The sequence below is a fragment of the Echinops telfairi genome, unplaced genomic scaffold (genome assembly GCF_000313985.2).
Source record: "Echinops telfairi isolate 266 unplaced genomic scaffold, ASM31398v2 ScPeMD7_5;HRSCAF=22, whole genome shotgun sequence".
In the NCBI taxonomy this organism is placed as follows: domain Eukaryota; kingdom Metazoa; phylum Chordata; class Mammalia; order Afrosoricida; family Tenrecidae; genus Echinops; species Echinops telfairi.
This window is the reverse complement of record NW_022103901.1, coordinates 21672237-21696946: the sequence shown is the minus strand read 5'-3', so window position 1 is coordinate 21696946 and position 24710 is coordinate 21672237. Positions and strand designations below refer to the sequence as shown.

The 24710-nt window shown below is 43.1% G+C and overlaps 1 protein-coding gene across 1 annotated transcript in view; it reads left to right on the top strand.

Annotated features, from left to right (window-relative positions):
• SCNN1G (sodium channel epithelial 1 subunit gamma) overlaps positions 1–24145 on the top strand; it is a 77644-nt gene extending 53499 nt beyond the window's left edge. Inside the window, exon 14 of the mRNA XM_004706062.2 lies at positions 24023–24145. Within this exon, the coding sequence (XP_004706119.1) occupies positions 24023–24145 (123 nt within the window). The remainder of the gene's footprint in view (positions 1–24022) is intronic.
• Positions 24146–24710: the final 565 nt, after the last annotated feature.

Below are 24710 nucleotides of genomic sequence, written 5' to 3'. Positions count from 1 at the left end.
TCCCTCTAGCTATAATTAAGGGGTGGGAATAACCTGGTTATCAGACAGAGAATATTGGAGAGATGACGATTTTAAATGATGACTATTTTAATAGATGACTATTATAAAATGATAAACCTGACTTAGACAATTAAAACCTTGTCACTTGATCTCCCCTCTGAGACACTTTGGGCTTGATCTGGTTTTTAATATTTTCTGTAGGGTTTTTTTCATATTGGGATTTTTCTCTATTGTATTTTGTCACATGTGGGTAGCCTTCTTGAATATTTGCTGTCTATTTTTCTATGTATTGGGGCATATGAAACCCAGGATTGATGAACCCATACAGACAACAAGTAGAATAAGAGTTACTGGAGGGGCAGTGAGATGGGGGAGGTGAGGGGTAAAGGGGAGGTGATATCAAAGAGTTCAAGAAGGAAATGTTTTTTTTGTTTTATTAATCATTTTATTGGGGCTCATATCACAATCCATACATATATCCATTGTGTCAAGCACATTTGTACATATGTTGCCATCATCATTTTTAAGACATTTTCTACGTGAGCCCTTGGTATCAGGTCCTCATTTTTTCCCTTCCTCCCCTTTGAACCTTTGATAGTCTATTAAAATTTTTTTTCATGTCTTAAACTGACCACTGTCTCCCTTCACCCACATTCCTGCTGTCTGTCTCCCTGCAAGGGGGCCATACATTGATCATTGTGACCCGTTCTCCCTTACTCTCCCCGACCCCCCTTACCTTACCCTCCTAGTATCGCGGCTCCCATTATTGATCTTGAGGGGCTTATCTGTCCTGGATTCCCTGTGTTGTGAGCTCGTATCTGTACGAGTGTAATGTTCTGGTTTAGCCAGATTTGTAAGGTAGAATTGGGGTCAGGATAGGTGGGGGGTGGGTGAAGCAATAAAGGACTGGAGGAAAGTTGTGTGTTTCGTTGGTAGTATGCTGACTGCACTCTGACTGGCTCGTCTCTTCCTTGTGGTCCTTCAGAGAGGGGACGTCCAATTGACCACTGATGGGCTTTGGGTCTCCACTCTGCCCTTCTTCATATAAATATGATTTTGTTGTTGCTGCTGTTTTTTTGTTTTGGGTCTTTGATGCCTGATATCTGATCCAATCGACACCTCATCATCACACAGGCTGGTGTGCTTCTTCCCTGTGGACTTTGTTGCTTTTCAGCTAGATGCCGCTTGTTTATCTTCAAGCCTGTAAGACCCCAGATGCTATATCTTTCGCTAGCCAGGCACCATTAGCTTTCTTCACCACATTTGCTTATGCATCCATTTTGGCTTCAGGGATCGTGTCAGGGAAGGTGAGCATCACAGAGTGCTGGATTATTAGAACAAAGTGTTCTTGCATTGAGGGAGTACTTGAGTGAAAGTCCAATGTCCACCTGCTGCCATAATACTTATAAATAAATATATGTACATAGATCTATTCCCCTATCATTATATATAAATGTGTGTGTGTATATATATATATATATATATATATATATATATATATATATATATATACAGTGAACCCTCGTTTATCGCGGTTAATCGGTTCTAGACCCTACCGTGATAAATGAAATTCCACGAAGTAGGATTCCTTATTTGTAAATCAAATATTTTCGTAGTTAGAGCATAGAGGACATGAAAAAACACCCTTTAGTCACCATTACACTCGTATTGCCCAATTTCAAGTCGAAATGGCGTGCAACCTCCACGATTTTCTTGCCATCTTTGATCATATCCAAAAGTTTTACCTTTTCCTGGATGGTGAGCATCTTCCTCTGGCGCTTATTTTTATTGTCATAAGGCTTAGAAGAAACAGCTCATTTAGGAGCCATCATAGGGCTTAGATAAAATTTCTTAAAAATCGCAAACAATTACAGTACACTGTACAAAAGCAAAAATGCATCTGATACGTAGCTCTGATACGTAGCGATGCAGACAGAAGCATGTACAGTATGAGCCAATCAGTGCCAGTAATGACAGAGCATGCGCTGTTACGCAAAAACCGCGATAGAGTGAAGCCGCGGAAGTCGAAGCGGGAAGTGGCGAGGGTTCACTGTATATATATATACATATGCCTGTATTTAGAGCTCTGTAAATGTCCTTTGCCTCCCAGTTCTTTCCTCTATTTCCTTTAACTTGGGAGAAAGTGTTTTAAAACTGATTTTGGTAGCAATCCCAACACTACTTGATGGGACTAAACTGTGGAAAGGTATGATGTTTGGATTCGCTCCTAATAAAATGGGTTGGAGGAAAAAAAAAAAGAAAGAAAGAAATGAAGAGACAAAATTTACTGGGCAAATCTGCTGCACAAGATTTATTTAAATGTTAACAATAAAAGATGTCACTTTGAGAACTAAGGTACACCTGACCCAAGTGAGGGTTATTTCAATGGCCTCATCTGCAGGTGAAAGTTGGACAGTGAATAAGGAAGACTGAGGAAGGACTGATGTGCTCAAATCATGGCATTGGCCCAAATATGGAAAGTAAAAGGAATTTCTGGAAAATGTCAATCTTTATTCCATTTATCATCATGTTGTCTATTGGTCCGATTGTCAGGGATTTTTATTGTCTTTACACTCAAGTTGAAATCGACCCTGAAGGCTGCAGTCTTTGATCCTCAACAATAAGTGCTTCCAATCATCTTCAATTTCAGCGAGCAAGATTGTATCATCACCCTATCACAGGCTGTTAATGAGCCTTTCTCCAAACCTGATGCCCTGGCCTTCTGCATACACATCTCAGATCATTTGCCCAGCATACAGATTAAATAGGGATGGTGAGAGGACACAAGTCTGATTTTCCTGATTTTAAACCATGTAGTATAGTCCCTTCTTCTGTGCTCATGACTGTCTCTTGGTCTGTGGACAGGTTCCACGTGAGCACAATGAAGTGTTACTCATTATGATTCACACAGTTGAATCAATGAAACTTTGTGATCAATGAAACAATGAAGGAAGCTGTAGAATATAATAAAAATAAACACATTGCTTAAGGGACACAGAATTTCTGTTAAGGGTGATGGGGGAGTTACAAGTGGATAGTGGTGACGGTTTGCAAAATGGAAGGACAGCGTTAATGTTGCTGAATTATACGTGTAAAAATTAATTAAAAGCACGTGTTTTGTTCAATATATTTTGAACTACCAAAAAATTAACAAGTGGGTAAGATAAGTAAACTTTATTGGAAAACAGCTCATTTTGTTAAAAAAAAAAAAAAAAGAGCCTAGCTAAAGGAAGCAGGTGCTAACCTACTAGCACCACTATGTGAAAGAGACCACTAAAGGGGGCTGACCAAGCAGGGAGGGGCCTGATATAGTTAAAGTTTATTGTGCCAACCTGGCTGATAAACACATACGGGGTTAATTGAAGGGCGGAGGGATAAATGGCTCAGTGAGCCTCACCTTTCAAGTTCTCAGGTCTCTTGCTTTCTGTTGGTCAGAGCAGGGTACAGCTGCCTTAGCCAGTTCCCTGCTTCAGCTGGCAAGGCTCACTTCCTGCAAGACAGCCCCAAAGAGAAGCCGCATGGCCCTACCCCGATGCAGCCCTGGGTGCTGGAGCAGCCACATGGAGACCCCTGCCAGTGCTGAGATGCTTACACATTCACTGATTCGGCTTTCCTCCTGCAGTCAGCATCATAGTGTATGTTTTGTGAGATGGAGGAGGACTTTGTGGTTTGGTGTCGGACATATGAGTTAATGTTGGACTTGTGGGCTTGGGCAGCACTGGGTTGGGATGTTTTCTTGATGTGCACTTAACCTTTACATAAAACTCTCTCTTATACATATGAGTTTCTGTGGATTTGTTTCTCTAAAGTACCCAGACTAACACAGGCCTTATTCCTCATTCCCTCTGTGGTTAGTGTCATCTGGGTTCCCCCGAGTAGAATGTGGGTAGAAGTGGTGTGGGCTACTTCCAAACTAAGTCTTCTAAGCCAGTAGGTGCCTCCTTCACACAATTCTTCCAGCTAGGGATATCTTGGAAGCCACGTGTTGAAGAACGCAGAGTCACCATCCTGAATCTCTTGCTCCTGAACACCTTTCAAGGACTCCGATATGAGCCATACATATATTTTTATTCCATGTCCGAGTCGCTTTGTCACAGCACACCAACCTATCCTCAACTCACCCTTTGCTGTCAACGGCATTCATTCCACACCTTAGGTAACACTGCATCGTCACAATTAAGAGCAGAAGCTGGAGTAAAATGCAGCCCAGTATTTGAGAGGACATAGAATGGTGAACTCTCTAGACATCACCAGCTTGTGCCTACCAAATCACGTTGCACTTTTAAGGTGTTCTGAATACAATGACTACAATTCTCCATTTGCCCAGACAGCGGAAAATAGAACCTTCCCCATGCCTCTTCTGACAGACGTTGCTCTTCGAATAATTGTTCCTGAAGACCACAAACCCAAGCCTCCCGAAGGAACTTTGTATTGACCAGCAAGTTTCCACTGGGTGTGGCCCACACTCATTGTCAAGAGTACTTCCTGTCCCTGCTCTTAAAAAGAAGACATTTTCTCTTCCTACAGCACACAGTCCTCTAAAAGTTTGAAATTTGAAGATCATGCTTTTTAGTCGGAAATACATACACACATGATAAAATAATAGCAATAGAAATATTTCCTCAATTTAAAGGTGGCCCCAACTAACAAATACAGCCCATATTTTGGTGGCCAGAACAAGCAGTTCCATCAACACCTCTTCTTGCGTACAGCTTGTCCCTGTCTGTGCGTGCCATATGTTACAGGCACTCCATAAATGTTTTGTTGAATAAATAAACAAATTCATATTTACACCCCCCATCACGATATGAGATAAAGTCCAAGCTCATTGGAAGGAATTCCAACTCCTCATGCCCTGTGCTTAAATTAGACATTTTACTCTGTTCATACTGTTCGATTCTCTGGGCTTTTGCCTCAACTCTCGGATCCCGCTTTCCAGTCCCAGATCCAGCTGTACCTCCACTGTGAAGTCTGACCAGTGTCTGACATTCCCATGCCCATTCCGATCCATCTGTTCTCAAGACTGGCTCCTGTCCACCCTTCACCACATCTCATCTGTCTACATCTTGCCCCTTAAAAAAGAGAGAGAGAGAAAAATTCCAGCAGGCAGTTCTCTCTTGTTCCTCTTCTATATTGTTGGTGATGAACTGATTCATCTATTTAGCTAGTCACCCAGTCTGTCTAAGGCTGCGTTCCCTAAAAGTTAAATCTGGGGACCTGGATCCCGGATTGCTGTGAGAGTGATTCCTTAGGGCCAGAATCGACTCCAAAGCCTTGGGTTTTCTAGGGGGAATTTCCCCAGACCCTTTCCCAGGGCGGGAAGTGGAAAAGAAAGGTGGAGAAGGGAATGACCTCGCGCAAAGGTGTTTTATAAAGTCACACACAGGGAATCACTCAAGCCACCCAGGGTAACTTCGGGGATCGAGTGGATCTCTCTTCAGAGTTGCCCTATGAGGGCAAAGGAGTGAAGGTAAAGTAGTCCCTCCCACCTCAGCCTTTGCCTATTGTCTGTCCCAAAGCCATGAAAACCCCTTAGGCATTTCTGACTCCCTGGGGCCTGCAGGCAAAGCAGGTAGCCGGGGGCAGCCAGACTGCAAGGTGCCAGCTGGACCTGAGAACTATGAGTGTCCCTGCACAAACACGGCGAAGTCATGGGGAGCGCGGACAGCTAGTCCACACTCTGTCTACAGACACGTCTTCAGCGCCTCGGCCAGCACTGGCACGATGTGGACATCTGGAGACAAAGGCTTTGTCTCTTCGGGTCCCGTCCTCGTGGGGATGACAGTCACAATCATATACGAATACGCACTGTCCAGGGTGAGAACTGCAGCAACCCAGGTACAAGACGGGTGCAGCAACCGAGAGGAAATGGGCAAATCTGCCCAAGCGATTTTAGGGCGAGTCTTAGGGTCTTCCAGAACCAAGCAGGAGAAAAGAATGATCCTCATAAAAGTCGCAGCACGGACACAGAGAGAGAAACGAAAGTACACGTTTGTTTGGACATGGGGAGTAGGTATGGTTTGCTGTGGCTGGAACACAGGGTGTGGGGGAAAGGACGGAGCTGGGACTGGAGGTGATAAAGCGAGTCTGAGGTGCATGGGGAAGAATTTCTGTCGCCCTGCCGAGGGGACAATAAAACTCTGAGTCTTGCCATGGCTTACTGCCAGAATGCTGCTTAGAAGCAAGGATGGTGAGACTTTGTTTCACATACTTTGGACCTGCTGTCGGAAAGACCGGTCCCTGGAGAAGGACATGGTGCTTGATAAAGTGGAGGGGCAAGGGAAAGGAGGGAGACCCTCCACAAGACGGATGGACACAGTGGCTGCAGCAGTGGGCTCACACATAACAATGGTGGCGATGGGGCGGGGCCGGGAGGTGTTTTGCTCTTAGAGTCAGCACGGACTTGAGGGCACCTAACAACAACAACAACACAACAACACAAGAAGGTGAATCTCAGGAGGTGAGGCTCCTTGCTTGGGGATGATGATGCATTATCAGATATGGAGATCACTGCGGTCTGCATCAGACATCAAGAAACATTGAAGGATCCTTAGTATTTTGTGGTGTCATTTCGATGGCAACATTAAAGTATACTACTTATATTTTGTGGTGTTATTTCGATGGTTTGGTCGCAGTCCTCTGTCCTCATCTTTTTCAGTAGAAAGTTGCCTGCAACTAGTTTGACCATGAAAATGACCTGAAATTTCACTTTAAGAAACACGAGTATAAGTTAATCCCAGTCATATTAAATGTTGTCATCTACAGATAAGCTTTGGCTTTGCTGACATGCTGAGATGCTTGACCAAAAATTTCCAACAGAAAAAATGGACAATTTTGGACCTATGCCAAAAACTGCTACTCTGAACTTGGGGCCTACCAGACTGAAATCCGCATTTCCATCACTCCGGGCGGTGATACTGCCTTGGAGGCAATGCTGACTTATAGTGACCCTGTAGGACAGGCTAGAACTGCCCCTGTGAGTTTCCAAGACTCTAACTCTTTCCAGGAGTAGAAAGCCATGTCTTTCTCCCTCTGGTGGTTTCGAACTGATGACCTTAGATTAGCAGCTCAATTCATAACCACTACGCCACCAGGGTTCCTTGGATGGTAATGGTATTCACAAATTATGACTGATCCAAAAGCCATCAGGAATGTAGTCACTGAGTAGACTAAAATATTTCTATGGGTTTTTAGATGGGGATCTTGTGGGTGTTTTAAGGACTTATTCTATGGGTGTAAGAAACCACTCTTCTCTTTTCTCCTAAATTGTCTAGCAAATGGGTTTAAATGGTATGATGCTCAGATTAGAGGATTTTGTTGATGAGTTTAGCAAGCGTATGAAACCCATGACTGAAGAAGCAAATGAAGCTCAAGCTATGGCTTTACGAAGTAGAATGGCAGTAACGTTTTCCGTTAAATCTCTAAAGAAACCATTTCCTGTCTAAGGGAAATGGATACGTGGGATGGTGTAAGATATGGCAAAAAAATATGTATATAATATATTAGGGGACATGGGAATGGTAGGGTGGGGGAGGGAGGGGGTAAAGTGGAGCTGATATCAAAGTGTTCAAAAGGAAAGAAAATGTATTGCAAATGATGATGACAGCAATTATACAATTACGCTTGATCTAACGGAACTATGGATGGTAATAATACCTGTAAAAGCGCCTGATAAATTGTTTAAAGCAAAAAGGTGATGAATGTCTCTGTGTCCATGTTCTTAGACAACGTGAGGGCAGAGACTGTAGCTGCTACTAGTGCTGCTTAACTAGAGCCAAATGCCTCATGGTACTTGTTATTCTTGGTACCAAGACCTTCGGGTCTTGGTTTTATGGGTCATTTCAGACAAGTGCCCTAAGATTGTTGTTAATCTTTTTTTTTTTAAAGAAGAGGAAATGACTTTCAGTTGACCTTCTTTCCTGTCGGACCTGTTTCTACATCCTAAGATGCTTATTGCATAACCAAAAATCTCCTGTTGAAAATACAGCTGGGAGGTAGCGCGGACGTGGAGGGTAGCTGAGGAAAACATCCCTTTGGTCTCTCAGCACTAAGGGCACAGCTCATCATGACCCGAGGCTGGGAGAGCAAACACCCAGAGCCTGTCACCTTGAAACAGACACTTGAACCCTCAGAAGTCCATTGTCCCAAACAGCAGATGTTCCCGAAGTCCCTGCCTGCGTTCTAGGTCATGTTTTGTTTTGTTGACTGTGCAGAACAAAGGATTGCCTTACCCTCATTAGGGGGGCAGGTGGGGTAGGGATTAAGAGGGAAGGGGAAAAGCAATGTCACCCTAGGACTTTCTCTGGTGACATGGGCATGAGAAGGCACCGGAGGGTGGTGACGTTCATGACAACTGGTCTTCTCAGCTAATTGCTAGACAATTTAGGAGAAAAGAGAAGAGTGGTTTCTTTTTTTTAATCATTTTACTAGGGGCTCATACAACTCTGATCACAATCCATACACACATCAATTGTGTAAAGCACATTTGTACGTTCATTGCCCTCATCATTCTCAAAGCATTTGCTCTCCACTTAAGCCCCCGGCATCAGGTCCTCATTTTCCCCCTCATTCCCCCCTCCCCTTCCCTCATGAGCCCTTGATAATTTATAAATTATTATTTTGTCATATCTTGCCCTGTCCAACGTCTCCCTTCACCCACTTTTCTGTTGTCCGTCCCCCAGGGAGGTGGTCACATGTAGATCCTTGTAATCGGTTCCCCCTTTCCAACCCACCCTCCCTTTATCCTCCCAATATCATCCGCCACTCACACCACTAGTCCTGAAGGGATCATCTGCCCTGGATTCCCTGTGTTTCCAGTTCCTACCTGTACCAGTGTACATCCTCTGGTTTAGCCAGACTTGCAAGATAGAATTCGTATCATGATAGTGGAGGGGGGGGAGCATTTAGGAACTAGAGGAAAGTTGTTTGTTTCATCATTGCTACATCGCACCCTGAACGGCTTGTCTCCTCCCCAAGACCCTTCTGTAAGGGGATGGCCATTGGCCTACAAATGGGCTTTGGGTCTCCACTCCGCACTGCCCCCCTCATTCATATGGTAAGATTTTTTGTTCTGATGATGCCTTATACCTGATCCCCTGGACGCCTCATGATCATGAAGAGTGGTTTCTTACACCCATAGAATAAGTCCTTAAAACACCCACAATATCCCTATCTAAAAGCCCATAGAAATATTTTAGTCTACTCAGTGACTACGTTCCTGATGACTTTTGGATCAGTCATAATTTGTGAATACCATTACCATCCAAGGAGCCATGGTGGCATAGTGGTTATGAGTTGGGCTGCTAATCGTAAGGTCATCAGTTCGAAACCCCCAGAGGGAGAAAGACATGGCTTTCTACTCCTGGAAAGAGTTAGAGTCTTGGAAACTCACGGGGCAGTTCTAGCCTGTCCTACAGGGTCACTGTAAGTCAGCATTGCCTCCAAGGCAGTATCACCGCCCAGAGTGATGGAAATGCTGATTTCAGTCTGGTAGGCCCCAAGCTCAGAGTAGCAGTTTTTGGCATAGGTCCAAAATTGTCCATTTTTCTGTTGGAAATTTTTGGTCAAGCATCTTAGCATGTCAGCAAAGCCAAAGCTTATCTGTAGATGACAACATTTAATATGACTGGGATTAACTTATACTCGTGTTTCTTAAAGTGAAACTTAAGGTCATTTTCATGGTCAAACTAGTTGCAGGCAACTTTCTCGTCTGGTTGGTCCATGTTGTAGCATCGGCCACCCAAAGAGATCATTTTCTGTAATTAGTCCAATACTTCCTGAAGTTAGCTTTAATTAAAGAACAAAATTCACTCCCATCAAGTTGATTATAACTCATAGCAACCCTACAGAACAGAGTAGAACTGCCCCTGTGGGTTTCTGAGATTGTTAATCTTTACAGCAGTAGAAAGCTTCCTCTCTCTCTTGCAGAGCTGCTTGGTGGTTTGAACTGCTGTCAACCCACTACACTCCCAGGACCCTTGGGCTTCCTTGAGCGACCTCTAATTTCCCAGATCAATAACCTGGATCTATGCTTTAGTTTCCTGCCTGTCTCTAGAGTGTGTCCTTTCTCCATCCGCACCCTACATCCAGCTACCACCCTCTGTCATCTACACCCCTTTAGCATCCACCAAGCCCCTCTTCCCTTTTCCAATACATTTTTTCTCATTGCAACCTAAAATAGCTTTCAGAAATAGGAGTCTGATCATGATACCTGCTTTTATCCCCAGTAGAAAAGCCTACATTCTTCCATGGCCTCCCAAGCCTCTTTTGGCCTAGCTCTACTTTTGGCCTACTTGCTCTCTGCCTTTGTTCAAGAGGCCTCCTGAGGAAGATGCTCCATTCTTCCCCTCATCCTGGCCACTTCATTGTACACTTCCTGATGTCCGGCTATCGGTGCTCGGTTTATTTTGCCTGGCATCCTCCTCGGTTCTTTAAGAGTGCTCCCTACCTGCTTCCCATCCCTCAACATCCCTCAAGCAATGACTGTTGAGAGTCCATTACCTAGGTGGATGATTCGGATGAGTGCTCTATGCTGTCTCCCAGAGTTCTCCAGTAGAATGAACCCCCATTGCCCACAGTGCTCACTGGCTTCAGAAAGCACTCTTTATTGTCTCACTTTCCCCCTCCCATACTCCTTTGCTTGTTAAATAAACTACTTTCATGTTAAGCCTCTATTCAAGATCTGTTCTTGAAGAAACCCTACTGAGAACCTCCCATTGCAATGCAATATGATCAAGTCATCCCAGTTTTCCCGGGACTGTCCGGGTTTATCTGAGACGTCCCCTGTTTCAGCAGTTGATCATCCAGCATCCCAGAACCACACAGCTCGCCCATAGCAGGCAAGTCAATATCGCAGGTCACCCTGCCTGCTCCCTCTGACTGCGGGGCCTCTGCACCTAATGTTCTCTCAACCTGGAAGCCCTCCTCCACTTCTTTCCCTGGACAACTTCCAACATACAACCTTTTACCTCCCATCCACATGTCGTTTCCTCAAGGAAATGTTCCATAACCACCCAGACCTAGGTCAAATCTCCCGGTTAAAACCCTCTGAGATAATGAACCTCATCCTCATAAGATTTCCACGTGGTTATAATTTGATATTTACATGTGTAATGTTTTCCCACTAGCTACCTCCAATCACCGTCTCCCTGCACTCTCTTTGGCAGGGAGTGTATTGCTTGCACGTGAACAAACATTGTGTTTGAGCGTGTGCTCCTTAAATAGGGAAGCTGTTTTGGAGCTTACCCCTTGCCAGATGGTCTAAACCCCCTCACAGCATCCCAGAGGGGCTGGTGGGGGCAAACCACTAACCTTTCAGTAGCAGCCAAGTGATTAATCACTCTACCCCAGAGCTTCTGGATTGGGTCCTGTTGTTGTTGTTGTTGTTGTTGTTGTTGTTGTTATTGTTAGGTGCCATAGAGTTGATTCCAATCCATAGCGACCTTATACACAAGAGAAGGAAACACTGCACGGCCCATCAGGTCCTGTGCCATCTCATAATTGTTTCCACACTTGAGCTCCTTGTTACGGTCAATGTCAACCAATCTCTTTGAGAGCCTTCCTCTGTTTTGCTGCCCCTCTACCAAACATGATGGCCTTCTCCAGGGGCAGGTCTCTCCTGACAACATGTCCAAAATATGTAAGATGAAGTCTGGCCATCCTTCCCTCTAAGAAGCACACTGGCCATACTTCTTTCAAGACTGATTGGTTTGTCCATTTAGCCGTCCTTGGTACTCTCAATATTCTTCTCCAACACCTTAAACCAAATGCAGCAAGTCTTCCTGAGTCTTCCATACTCCATGTCCAATTCTCACACGCATATGAGGCAGTGGAAAATCCTATGGCTTGTGTCAGGTGCACCTTAGTCCTCAAAGTAACATCCTTGCTTCTCAATACTCTAAGTAGCTCTTGTGTAGCAGATGGACCCAATGCCTACAAAGATACTTTAAAGCTTTATAGACCCTTTCTCCCCCATTGATTATCAGGCACATGGTGGACTTGCAATAACTATTTCTTGAATGAATGAATCCCCAGGGCAATAAAGAAGTGTTTCATATACCGTCCTTTAATGGTTGGAGAAAAGGAACTAGAAGTGTCAAGTGTTGGACTTCAGGAGGCAGAAAGGGGAAAGTTCACAAAGACCGCTTAAAAGACAAGTGAAGGTTTTACAGAATAGTTTTTTGCAGCTCAAGTAATACACTTAGTTAAACCAAAGAGAGAACATAAAAGTGCTGTCATGTGAACACTGGCAAAGCCCACATGGGGTCTGTACCTGCGCCAAAAGCGTGATAATGGTGTGTCAGACACTGTCATTGGGAGAAGCGAGGTGGAGGGTGAAAGGCTCTCTCTGCTCTCTTTTGAGTCCTAAAGTATTTTAAAATAAAACAGCGGAAGAGCTGCCTGTTATCCAACCACCTGAAGACAACCTTTGTTAACATGTTCTTGTTTTTTCCTCCAAACTCTTTCTATACACGTCATTTTAAAACCAAATCACATTGTGCGTGCTGCTTTCAAATCAGCTCTTCTTTTTCTCCACGAAACATAGTCATGTTTAACTCTTCCCAGTAAACATCTGGTAAGTCTTAAAAAAACAAAACAAAAGAAACTAACTGGTGATTTCCACTTCCAGAAAGCTACAGAAGTCCTGTTTCCTGTATTTCCTTCTGAGTACCAAGGAAAACCCCAGACACTGCACCCAGAGCAAACATTGTGCTATCCAATCAGCGTTAATGCGTGGCAGCCTTATGCATGAGTCTAACTGTCTAGAATGTCTCCAGTCCTGGGCCACCCTCACAAGTGTTGGTATATTTTAGCTTATTCTTGTAGCGAGTGTGCCAGTTCATCTCATGAAGGGATTCTATTAGAAGACTCGAAAGGGTAGAGAGAGCCAAACAAAAGGCAGACAGACTCCAGATATCAAGACTTGGGGAACGACACAGTAGTGCATGCCCCAGGTTTTCTTTTTGCCACATACTAGATGTTGAGAGAGACATAAGTTACCAATATTAAAAATGAAACAGTGGATAATCAATACAGGTCATAGAGATATACAAAATAATTCTAAACACATAAAGTTGATACCTTGGATGAAATGGAATAATTTCTAAAAACAACAAAAAACACACCACTGAGGTTTCTGGCAAAATGGTAGACTAGGCAGACATGCTACACAGATTCTCGACGACGACGACACTGGAGAGTTACATGGGTCATAATCCTGGAGCCTGAGTTTCAGAGGATAAGGATAGAGAAGCCAATTGGGGAAAGAAGTGGAACAAAGCGGCCAGAGAGGAGAGAGCAGGTGAACGGTCAGCTGGCTTTACTCAGTGGAGTCATAACCAGTTCCACCTGCTCAGGACAAGCACACGCGCAAGCATCCCATAGATGGCTAATGATGAGAAGAGTGGGATCCTCCCTCATCCCCCACACCTTCCTGGTGGCCAGAGGAGTTACCAGACTCCAATCTTACCCACCCATTGGCCCAGACAGTGCAGGAGGTCAGGGTGCTGGTTTCAAGAAGGGTCCAGAGGGCAGGGGGGAGCAAGGCAGTTGTTTATGGAAGGAGTCCATGCCCACCCAGTATGGTCAAGGATGAGCTGCTTATCTAAGACTGTGTTTGCTGCCCTACTGTGTTGGCTCACCTCCAGAGGTGGGGGTGATGCCCCCAAAGCACCCTGACCTCAACTACCGTCTGAGTCTGCATGAACTAATTCTGGATCTGTTTCCTGATCTCAGCTGGATCAGCAGAAAAGACTGTTGGAAACAATTTAGGGATTTGACAAAGTAGCAGTACATGAAATTAATAAGCAGAGATCAATCAGATAGATTCCTATATACTATCAATGAGAAAAGATGAAATACCAAGGAATCAATCTAACCAAAAAAAGGAAACACTTAATAATAATAATTTATAAATTATCAAGGGTTCATGGGGGAGCAGGGGGGGGGATGAGGAGCGAGTACCAGGGGCTCAAGTGGAAAGCAAATGTTTTGAGAATGATGAGGGAAACAAATATACAAAAGTGCTTGACACAATGGATGTATGTGTGGATTGTGATAAGAGATGTATGAACCCCCAATAAAATGGTTTAATAAAAAAAGAAAGAAAACACTTGTACAAAGAAAACTACAGAACATTATTACAAGAAACCAAAAGAGACCTACACAAGTGGAAGAATAGCTTGTGGTCATAAATAGGAAGACTTATTAGTGTGAAAATGTTAATACTACCTAAAGAAGTCTACAAATGTCATACAATTCTGATCCAAATCCCAACTTAATTCTTTTAAGAAATGGAAAAACGAGTTACCAACTTCATTTGGAGAGGGAAGAGGCCCAGGATAAGCAAAGCATTTCTCAAAAAGGAGAATATTGTAGAAGACCTTGCACTACCTGACCTCAAAACCTACTACACAGTCACAGTAGTCAACATAACCTGGTATTAATACAATGAGAGATACGCAGACCAATGGAACAGGGTAGCAACCCCAGAAATAAAAGCATCAACCTGCAAGCAACTGATTTTTGATAAAGGACCTAAAAACATTAAATGGGAAAGAGCACCCTCTTTACCAAAAGGGGCTGGAAAAATTGGATCACCATCTGCAGAAGAAACAGGACCCATACCTCACCCCATGCACAAAAATGAACTCAAGATTGATTAGAGACTGCGAACAATAAGAATCATCAATGAGAAAACGGAGACAAACTTTAAGGGCCCTATCGTAAGGCACACATGTTATACCAAACATAATACAGAAAGTACACACAGTGCGGGGGAAACAGATGACTTGGACCTATTGAAAATGAAACACTTATGAATATCAAAAGACTTCATCCGAAGAGTAGAATGATAGCCCACAGACTGGGAAAATATCTCTAGCAATGACACAACAGACAAGGGAATAATTACTATAATCTATAGGGTTCTGCAAGACCTAATAAGAAAAAACCAAATAATCCAATGACAAGATGGGCAAAGGAGTCAGGGTGCAGTGCAGCAACAATGAAACATTCAACTGTCCTCTCGTTCCTAAATGCTTCCCCCTCTCCCACCCCACTGTCATGATCCCAATTCTACCTTACAAATCTGGCTGGACCAGAGGTTGTACACTGGTTCAGATAGGAACTGGAAACACAGAGAATCCAGGACGGATGATCCCTTCAGGACCAGTGGTGAGAGTGGCAATACTGGGAAGGTCGAGGGAGGGTGGGGTAGAAAGGGGGAACCAATTACAGTGATCTACATATAACCTCCTCCCTGGGGGACAAACCACAGAAAAGTGGGTGAAGGGAGATGTCAGACAGTTTAAGATATGACAAAATAATAATTTATAAATTATCAAGGGCTCATGAGGGAGAGGGGAGTGGGGAGGGAGGGGGAAAATGAGGAGCTGATGGCGGGGGCTTAAGTGGAGAGCAAATGTTTTGAGAATGATGAGGGCAACAAATGTACAAATGTGCTTTACACAATTGATATATGTATGAATTGTGATAAGAGTTGTATGAGCCCCCAGTAAAATGATTAAAAAAAAGAAAAGGTGGGCAAAGGACATGAATAGACAATTTACAAAGGGCAACATTTGAATGGCTAATAAATACATGAGAAAGTACTCTTTTTCCCAACCATTTGGGAGATACAAATCAAAACAACTATGAGATACCCTTACACCCACAACAATAGCCAGATTTTTTAAAAAGAGAGAGAACAACAAATACTGGAGGGGGTGTGGGGAGATAGGAGCTCATACACTGCTGGTGGGATTTCAAAATGTATAGCTATTGTGGAAAGTGATATGGTATTACCTAAAACAATTGGTAATATAAATACTATATCATCCAGCAATACCTTTGCTGGGCATCTACCCCAAAGAAATGAGTCAGAACACAAACAGACGTATGCTTTCCCATATCCATTGTGGCGCAGTTCACAAGAGCCAGCAGCTGGAAACAGTCCAAATGCCCATCAGTAGAAGAACGGATAAAGAACCATCCATACATAATCACAATGGAATGTTATGCATCCCTAAAAAACACAACAACAACAACAACAAACCCAGCAATGAAACACTTCATGACAAGGATAGAGCTGGAAGTCATTATAATAAGTGAAGTTAGTCAATAAAAAAAAGTACTAATATTGTATGAGTCCATTAATAGAAGGATAAACACCAAAAAGAAGGAAGGTTTTTGCTCTAAGGTCATGTAGCCAGCTACTCTGCTCTCGCAAGCAAAGCAATAGAGAGCCTGCCGAGCGCCCGTGAACCATATATCACACCCCCTATATGCACATCTAAATAAACACAATTTGGCAGAGAAGATCTCACCTCATCTTGGGTCAGTTTATCAAGATGGGGCAGGAGCAATGAGACCATTCAGTTGCTGCCATGTAACATTGTGCTAAGGTCACCCCCAAATCAACAAGAGTTGATTTGATAACGGAACCTTACTGAAAACTCAAGTGTGATAATGGAACCTTACTGAAAACTCAAGTCAAGATTGGGGCAGGGGGATATGTATGTCTCTGAGAAAGCAATTACATCACTGTTGTGGGTAAAGAGGCAGTGAGAAAAATGCATAACAGTACTTATATATGTGGTTGTCACCTAATCTGGTGTCAATTTGAGGATTAAGAGTGTAGAGGTGGAGTCTAGCTTGTCAATCTGGAGATAGCCAATGAGACCTCTGTGTGGGCATGGCCTTCTCCTGAGAATTCTGGGAAATCCACTATCCTTCTTGGAGGCAGGAGACACTGTCTCTCTCTGCTGACACCCTGGGAGACATAGCAACTGACAAGACACATGGACCCACCCTGATGCAGAGACCCCTGCCAGCACTGAGATGTTTCCAATGCCACTGGATCCAAAGACTGTCTACCCACTGGCCTGTGATCTTCTATATTCAGCATCATTGCATGTGTTTCATGAGTCTGAAGAGGACTTTGTGGATTGGTATTGGACATATGGGCTAATATCGGACTGGTGGACTTGGTATGGACTGGGCTGGGATGTTTTCTCAACGTTCAATTGCTCTTGTATATGAATCTCTTTCTTATACACATATGTGTGTCCATGGATGGTTTCTCTAGTCTACCCAGATTTACACAATATAGAACCGAAGGGGAGACTATGCCTAGTCCTGTGCCCCTAATTGGACACTTTGACCTAGTTTTTATCCAGCCCTTGATGACCCAGGCCATGTGCTATTGACATTTTTCATAGGTCATACCCAAAGAACTCCATGTGGAAACCCCGCCAAGTGAACAGGGCTTTCCTCAAACTCACCTATAGCAGATTCATGGAACTGACAGACTCCCTGGAACTTAAACTTGACCTGCCCTAATGTGAGAAGAAGGACATGACTGCTATCCCAAGGTTGTGGAACTGAGAGTCATTTGACTTTGGTTCATACCCCATGTTTTGAGGGTGCCCAGTGAATGGGTGGCCTGGGTCTATCATATGTTTACTATTTTAATGCCCTACTTGCTTTCTTATAACATGTATTAATCTTGTAGACATGGTTCTGCCTTGGTTAAATGAGTATTATTGAAAGTTTTCCCCTATAATGAACACCTTTTGTTTGGGTAAATAGTGTCCAGTCACTTAAGAGTTTAATCTGTATAAGTTAGCAATTCATATCCTGCTATCTGGGGGGGAAAAGAGAGAAAGAACGACAGTAGTATTCATTTGAGTCACTATATATTATTATTGAAGAATATATTGGAAACCTGCCGTGGTAGTTTGGCAGTAATCTTCCATGATGTGATCAAGCATTATGTAATCAACTGCATGGTGGGATCTAGCATAATGTAATAAACGTTGAGCAGCCAGTCTTTGTGATGTGTGAAGCCCCCTTTATAAGGCCACACACAGCCTTGATGAACTTGGAAGAGAGATTCCTTGGGGGGATAGCTTGCTCTTTTTTTAAGCAGAGTCCATGAGAAAGCTCGTTACTTCTGCTAACTCAGGATCTTGTACCTGGTTTGTCAACTTTCTGCCATGTTGCCTGGTGATCCCAGGAGCCATCAGCAGCCTGCTGAACTAGGAGATATTTGACTCTACAACCACCAGCCTGTGGTCTTCCTGCCTCCTGGTTCATCAGTCCCAATAACTACAGGAGGCAGGAGAAGTCTGTCTTACCCTTTGACCCATGAATTTGAGCCAGATTGGACTTACTGCTTCTACAATGCGTGAGCCATTTCTTGATGCAAATCTCCTTCTGTGCACATGCACAATATAAGCATCACTGGTTTTGCTTCTCCAAAGATCCCATCCTAACACAGCAGGCTAGCTCAATATTCTGCAATCCATCAATGAAATTCACCATATTAACATGCTAAAAAATTACATGATATGACAATTAATGTTTAAAAACATTTGATGAAATCCAACACCCATTCATGTTTTAAAATTATCAGAAAACTAGGAATAGAGAGGAACTTCCTCAACTTTATATAAAGAACAACTACAAGAATGCACAGCTAAAACTTTACCTAATGGTGAAATATTGATGCTTTCCCCTAAGATCAGGAATCAGGCAAAGATGTTGACTCTCACTACTCTTATTCAGCAGACTACTGCAAGAACCAGAGGAGCCCTGGTGGCATAGTGATTACACATTGCACTGCTAATTGCAAGGTCAGCCGTTTGAAGCCACCAGCTGTTTCACAGGAGAAAGATGCCATTTTCTACTACTGTAATCAGTTACAATCTCACAAACTCACAAGAGCAGTTCTACCCTGTCCTATAAGGTGATGATGAGTTAGAATCAACTATAAGTCAGTGAGTCTGGCTGAAAGTTCTAGCCAGTGCAATGAGATACATAAATAAAAGAACATAAAGGAGAAATAAAGTGGTCCTCTTCCTCAATGATGAGTAAAAGTGTCCAGGAAATTTACCCCCCAAAAGTTTCTGGAACAACTGAGTTCAGCAAGGTCTCAGGATACAAGGTAGATTCAATTGTATTTCTTTATATTAGAGATGAGTGCTTGGTCACTAAACTTAACAATACAATGCCGTTTACAATGTGGTAGATATAAATCAAATACGAAATTCTAGAATTTGTATGCTTACAACTAAAAAATACTGATGAAATTAATCCAAGCTACAGTCTGGGGGAAGATATTTGCAAACCACATATCCAACAAAGAACTGATATCTAAACTACATAAAGAATTTCCAAAGGTCAACAGTAAAAAAAGCAAACAATCCTATTAGAAAATTGGCAAACGGCGTAAACAAACATCTCACCAAAGAGGATACACAGATGACACATAAGCACAAGAAAAGATGTTGACTTCATTGGTTACTAGGGAAGTGTAAATTGAAACCACAATGAGTTCTCACCACACACCTTTCAGAATGGCTAAGATTTAAAAAATGGTAGCTTTACCAAAGGCTAGTGAGGATGTGGAAAAACTGGACCACTCATCCATTATTGGTAGGCATGTAAAATGAAATAACTCTGAGAGACAGTGTCTGAGAAAAAAAACTAAGCCCATAACTACTAGAAATGGCACTTCTAGGCAATTCTTCCAGAGACATGGAGATATATGTCCATATAAACACCTATTCATAAATTCTAATTACAGCCTTTATTTATAAAAATCAAAATCTGCAGACAGATGAATGGTTCGGCTAGAAAAAAGAATAGGTTGTTGATTTTTGCAACAACCTAGATTAATCGCCAAAACATTATGCTGAGTGAATAAAAACAGTCCTAAAGGTTATATATCGTATGATGCTATTTATATAACATCACTGAAGCGACAACATTCTAGAAATGAAGAACAGATTGGTGGTCACCATGGGTAAAAGACCAGAAGCAGGGAGTGGTGTTGGGATGGGAGTGGGTATTGATCTTTGTGGTGATGGAAATGTTCTGTATGTTGACAATATCAATGTCAATGTCTTGTTTGTGACACTATACTATGTTAAATGTTATTGAGTTGTTCTTACTTATATCCTATGTATAACAGTGAAACACCGCTGGTCCTTCTCACAATCACTGATTGTTATATTTGAACCCATGGTTGCACCCACCATATCAATACATCCCATTAAGGGTCTTCCTCTTTTTGGCCAACCCTCTACATTAGCAAGCATGATGTTTTTCTCTAGGGTATGGTTCCTCCTAAGTATGTGAGATAATGTCTCCCCATTATTGTTTTAAGGACCATTCTGGCTGTACTTCTTCCAAGAAATAATCATTTAATCTCCGGACAGTACATGGTCTATTCAATATTCTTTGCCAGCACTATAATACCAAGTGATTGATTCTTCTTCAGTATTCTTTATTCACAATATACTGTTATCACAATTTGGAGTATGTGAAAAATCAATGTACACTTTATTAAAAATAGAGAGGCAAAAAAATTGGAAATATACATTTCTATATATTCCCCCAGGGGAATCTATCTGCTCACTTGCCCTTTCCCACCTGTTCAACCTCTGCCAATGTATCCAAGCATTTATTTACGAGTAGATCCAGACTGCTGCAGGATTGTATAGAGAATAATACTTGCTTTTGTGGGTGTGTGTTTAATATAACATTTTCTGTTCTTATTCTTGAATCTCTCCCCCTTCCTATTTTTCTTCTTCCCCCAGGCCCCTCCCATTTCACCTATAAAAATCAAATACTGGACCTTTGACATTTTACTTCATTCTTAAATAATTATGTCCTCCCATTCTCTTTCTCTCTCTACACATACCCTACATGTACAAGCTATTTTTGTCATGTAGTCTGTGGACTAGAATTGTTGGATTGAAAGGTGTGTGTGTCTTAATTAAAAATTGCTTAAAATTGCATATGGAAAAAAGTCCAAATTCTATATATTAGTTCCTATTACTGCCATTTAAAAAACTATCACAAACTTGGTATTTTAAAACAAGGCAAATTTATTATCTTACAGTTTGGGTGATCCAAATTAAGTCCTAAAATTGAGGCATCAGCATGGTTCCAGCGGAAAAATGTTTTCTTGGGTTTTTTTCAGCCCTATTGGCTGCCTGGAGCCCTGTAATCCTTAGCAGGATTGTCATAAGTGTTGGACAGCAAATTGAAAGGTCAATGGTTCATGCCCACCAGCGGCTTCCTTGAGAAAAAGGTGAGGCTGTCTGCTCCTATAAAGATGTATACCAGAACCCCACAGAGGATCCCTGTAAGTCAGAATCGACTACGTAGCAATGGTTTGGGTTCAGTGGTCCATTCCTTTTTCCTTTCCTTCCTTCCTTTTTTCTTTTCTTTCTTTTATTTTTTTCTGGCCCATTTCTCAGATGCTCACCCTTTCTTCACAGGAGCCTTGGAGTACAAAGCTTAAGCACTCAGCTCCTAAAGAAAGGTTGACTTTAAAGAAGGCTGGTGCAGCAGATTCGCCCAGTGCAGTAGGTCGTTTCATTTCTTGACTGCTGCTTCAATGAATATTGGTTGTGGATCCAAGTAAAATGAAATCCTTAACAACGTCAAAGAAAGAAAGAAAGAAGAGAAAAGAAAGAAAGGTGGGCAGTTAGAACTCACCAGTAACTCTGCAGGAGAAAAGACCTGACCATGTGCTACCATAAAGACTGCTGCCTAGGAAATCTCGTGGGGGCTGCTCTACTACGTCATCTAGGGCAGCTACGAGTCAGAATCCACCGGGCAGACAGCACAGAACCACCTACAACAATAGTCCTTTCCTCCATCCGCAAAACCAACAACAAAGCATCTCCAAGTTTCTCTCTCTCTCTCTCTCTCTCTCTCTCTCTCTCTCTCTCATAGGGACTTTGGTGGGTCCACTAGGATTATCCAAGGTAATCTCTCCCACTATGGATCCTTAATCCCACCTGTATGTTAGGGAACACACATCTACAGCAGGTGTCAGGGATCAGGGCATGAACATCTTGGAGGGGCCATTAATTAGCTTACTACACAGTGCAAAAGGTTAAACAGTAAATCTCCCCCCACCCCCCAACTCCTAGGCTCTTCCCCCTCCCCCTTTTCCTTAGTTCTAGTTTCTGGTGTATCTTTCTAAAGATATTTTATGCAAATTAAAAGCATAGCTATTTTTTTTTACCCCAGAAATCTTTATTTGATTTTCAAGCATCCTGGAAATGCCTCCTTATTATCATTTTTTCACAAATAACTCCATAATAGATACCCAGCCACCCACCCCACCCACCACCTGACTCCTTCCCAGTTCACAGAGGACACATATCTTCAGATGGCCCCTTTGCCAGGGCCTAGGCTCTGACCAGGAAGAAAGTCCTGACCACTTCATCTGGACAAGCTACAGTCATTCAAAGTCCCAGGAAGTTCTGCTCTGCGTCCCCCTGGGGTCGCCATGAGTCAGCATCAACTACTCAGCAAATATTTTTTGTCTATTTGGTTGGTTGGTTGGTAGGATTGTTCAGTTTCGGGCCTTTCACCCGTAAAGATGCAGAGACCGGGAGAAAGTCAGTCCAGCAGCTAAAATGTGAAGTCCAGCGGCAGACAGAAAGGCACTACCCACGCAGGCGGTGTCACGGATCTGGACAAATGGGCCCATGTGTGTCTAGGATACGGCAGGTGTGGAACGTGCCCCAGGCATCACCACTCGAGAGGGGGCGCCATTGAGCAGTTTCTATCGACCATCACTATGTCCCTTGCTAGCTGTGTGGGAGATCATTCACAAAGTTGAAAGTAATTGCCCTACGAGCTGCAGGTGGGTGGACACCCAGTCCTGGGAACTCTGAAAGCATTTGGAATTCCAGGAGGTGGGTCAGCTTCAGGGAATTTCTCAAGAGCCTGGCTACTGGATTGGTTCAAGGACAGGACCTAGGTATTAGGAGAGGGCTGGCAAGAGGCAGGAGAAACTCCAGTCCTGGGCACGTTACCAAAATAGGCACTTAGGAACAAAGAATTCAACATCCACAAAAACAGTTCCACAAATATTTATCTAGTGGCTGGTAGGCCAGGTGGTGAGCTGAGGGCTGGCGTTTACGTTAGATGAGACAGGTCTGGTCTCTCTCCTCCCACAGCCGCATGATCAGGTGAAGAGATAACCAGGTACAGAGGCTGCTGCGATTCACGGTGGCAAGTTTTACGATGATAAAGGGCTCTTTGGAGTGAGGAGGGGAAGGGAGGCAGAAATAATCACTCCAGACTTATTGCTGTGAATTGACTTTTTGTTCCCTCAACAGATATGATGAAGTCCTGATACCTGGTCTCGCTAAGCATGACTTTGTTTGGAAATAGGGCCTGTTAGGGATTGAATGGTCCCCTCCAAAAATATGTGCTCTAAAGATCAGCCCCTATCCTTGTGAAAAGGAGCCCTGGTGGCACGGAGGTTAAGCACTGGCTGCTAACTGATAGGTGGGCTGTTCGCAGGAGAAAGATGTCGCCATTAGTTTCCACAAAGACTGCATCTTGGAAACCCTAGGGAGAAGTGCTACTCTGTCCAGTAGGCTCACTGTGAATCAGGACCAGTTCTACTGCCATGGGGTGTTTCTTATGAGGGTAACTAAAAAACAGGGCACTGCAAAATCACAAAAATCTTTATTAAACAAAGACATCAAAATGTGTAGCTATTGTTTCCATGATGGTATCCATCCAGGTCTGCACATCTCAATGGGCGTGGTTTCCACTTCTTTAACACTTCCCCCAAATAATGCTGTACTCTTCCGTTTATGCTGTCAAAATGGTAGTTTTCACATCCTCCAGGATAGTCATACAGTGTTCCTTTTCAATGATCTTGGAATAGGGGGTACAAAAATAACTCTGAAAGGGCAAGATCAGGTCACACACACACAAATTCTCATAGGGTAGCCCTTGCTACCCTTGAAGAATTGAGACACGTTAAGAAAGAGGCTGGATTCTTCCACTCCCATATTTCAAGTTCTGATGACTTTAAGGAATTTCCCTAGGCCAACACATCCAGCCCTTACCACACCCACACTCGTCAGTTTTACATTGTTGCATATTACAATAGCCTAGGTCATTTTCAATTTCATCCCTCCCTGGAGAGAGAGAGAAGGTGTTTTTGAGCTCCATTCCTTTGTCCTGTCACACTCAGCGTTTGGCCAGCTCGGACTGGACACAGAAGCAAGCGCAGGCCAGGCACCTGTTACCTCGCCTTGAACCCAAGAGCAAGGAGCACTCGGACAGAGGACGTGAACCTGAAGAACTGGCTTCCTGATACAGACCCACCATCCCATAATAAACGAGGACGCCCTACACAGAAGCCTTTACCTTGGACTCCATTTTAACCCCTTGGAATGCACACCCAATTACCATAACCCCACCCAGAAAGACTCAATTTCTGGAACTCCTTTTACCAGTAAACAAAATGTCCTTCCCCTAAAGTCCTTAACAACCCCTCTTTCCCCCTTGGGTGAGGAGACGGGGTCTGCATTGCCTTAGGCCTGGCCATGTCTCTCCTTGCCAGATCTTTGCTGTCTGTACAGGAAGCTTGGCTCCCTGCTCTGCGATGCTTTTTGAGGAGGGCAAGGACCTGCTTGTAACAAAATGAACAGGGACATTAACATGATGGAAAAAATTCCTCCGCCCAACTTGTTCTCACTGAGAGGGTTTTCTTTTCTTTTTTTTTTTTTTAGATTTTTTTTAATTTAAATTTTTTAATCAATTTATTGAGGCTCATACAATTCATCACAATACATAGACCAATCGTGTAAAGCACATCTATACATTTGTTGTCCTCATTATTCCCAAAATTCGCTTTCCTCTTGGGTTCCCGAATCAGC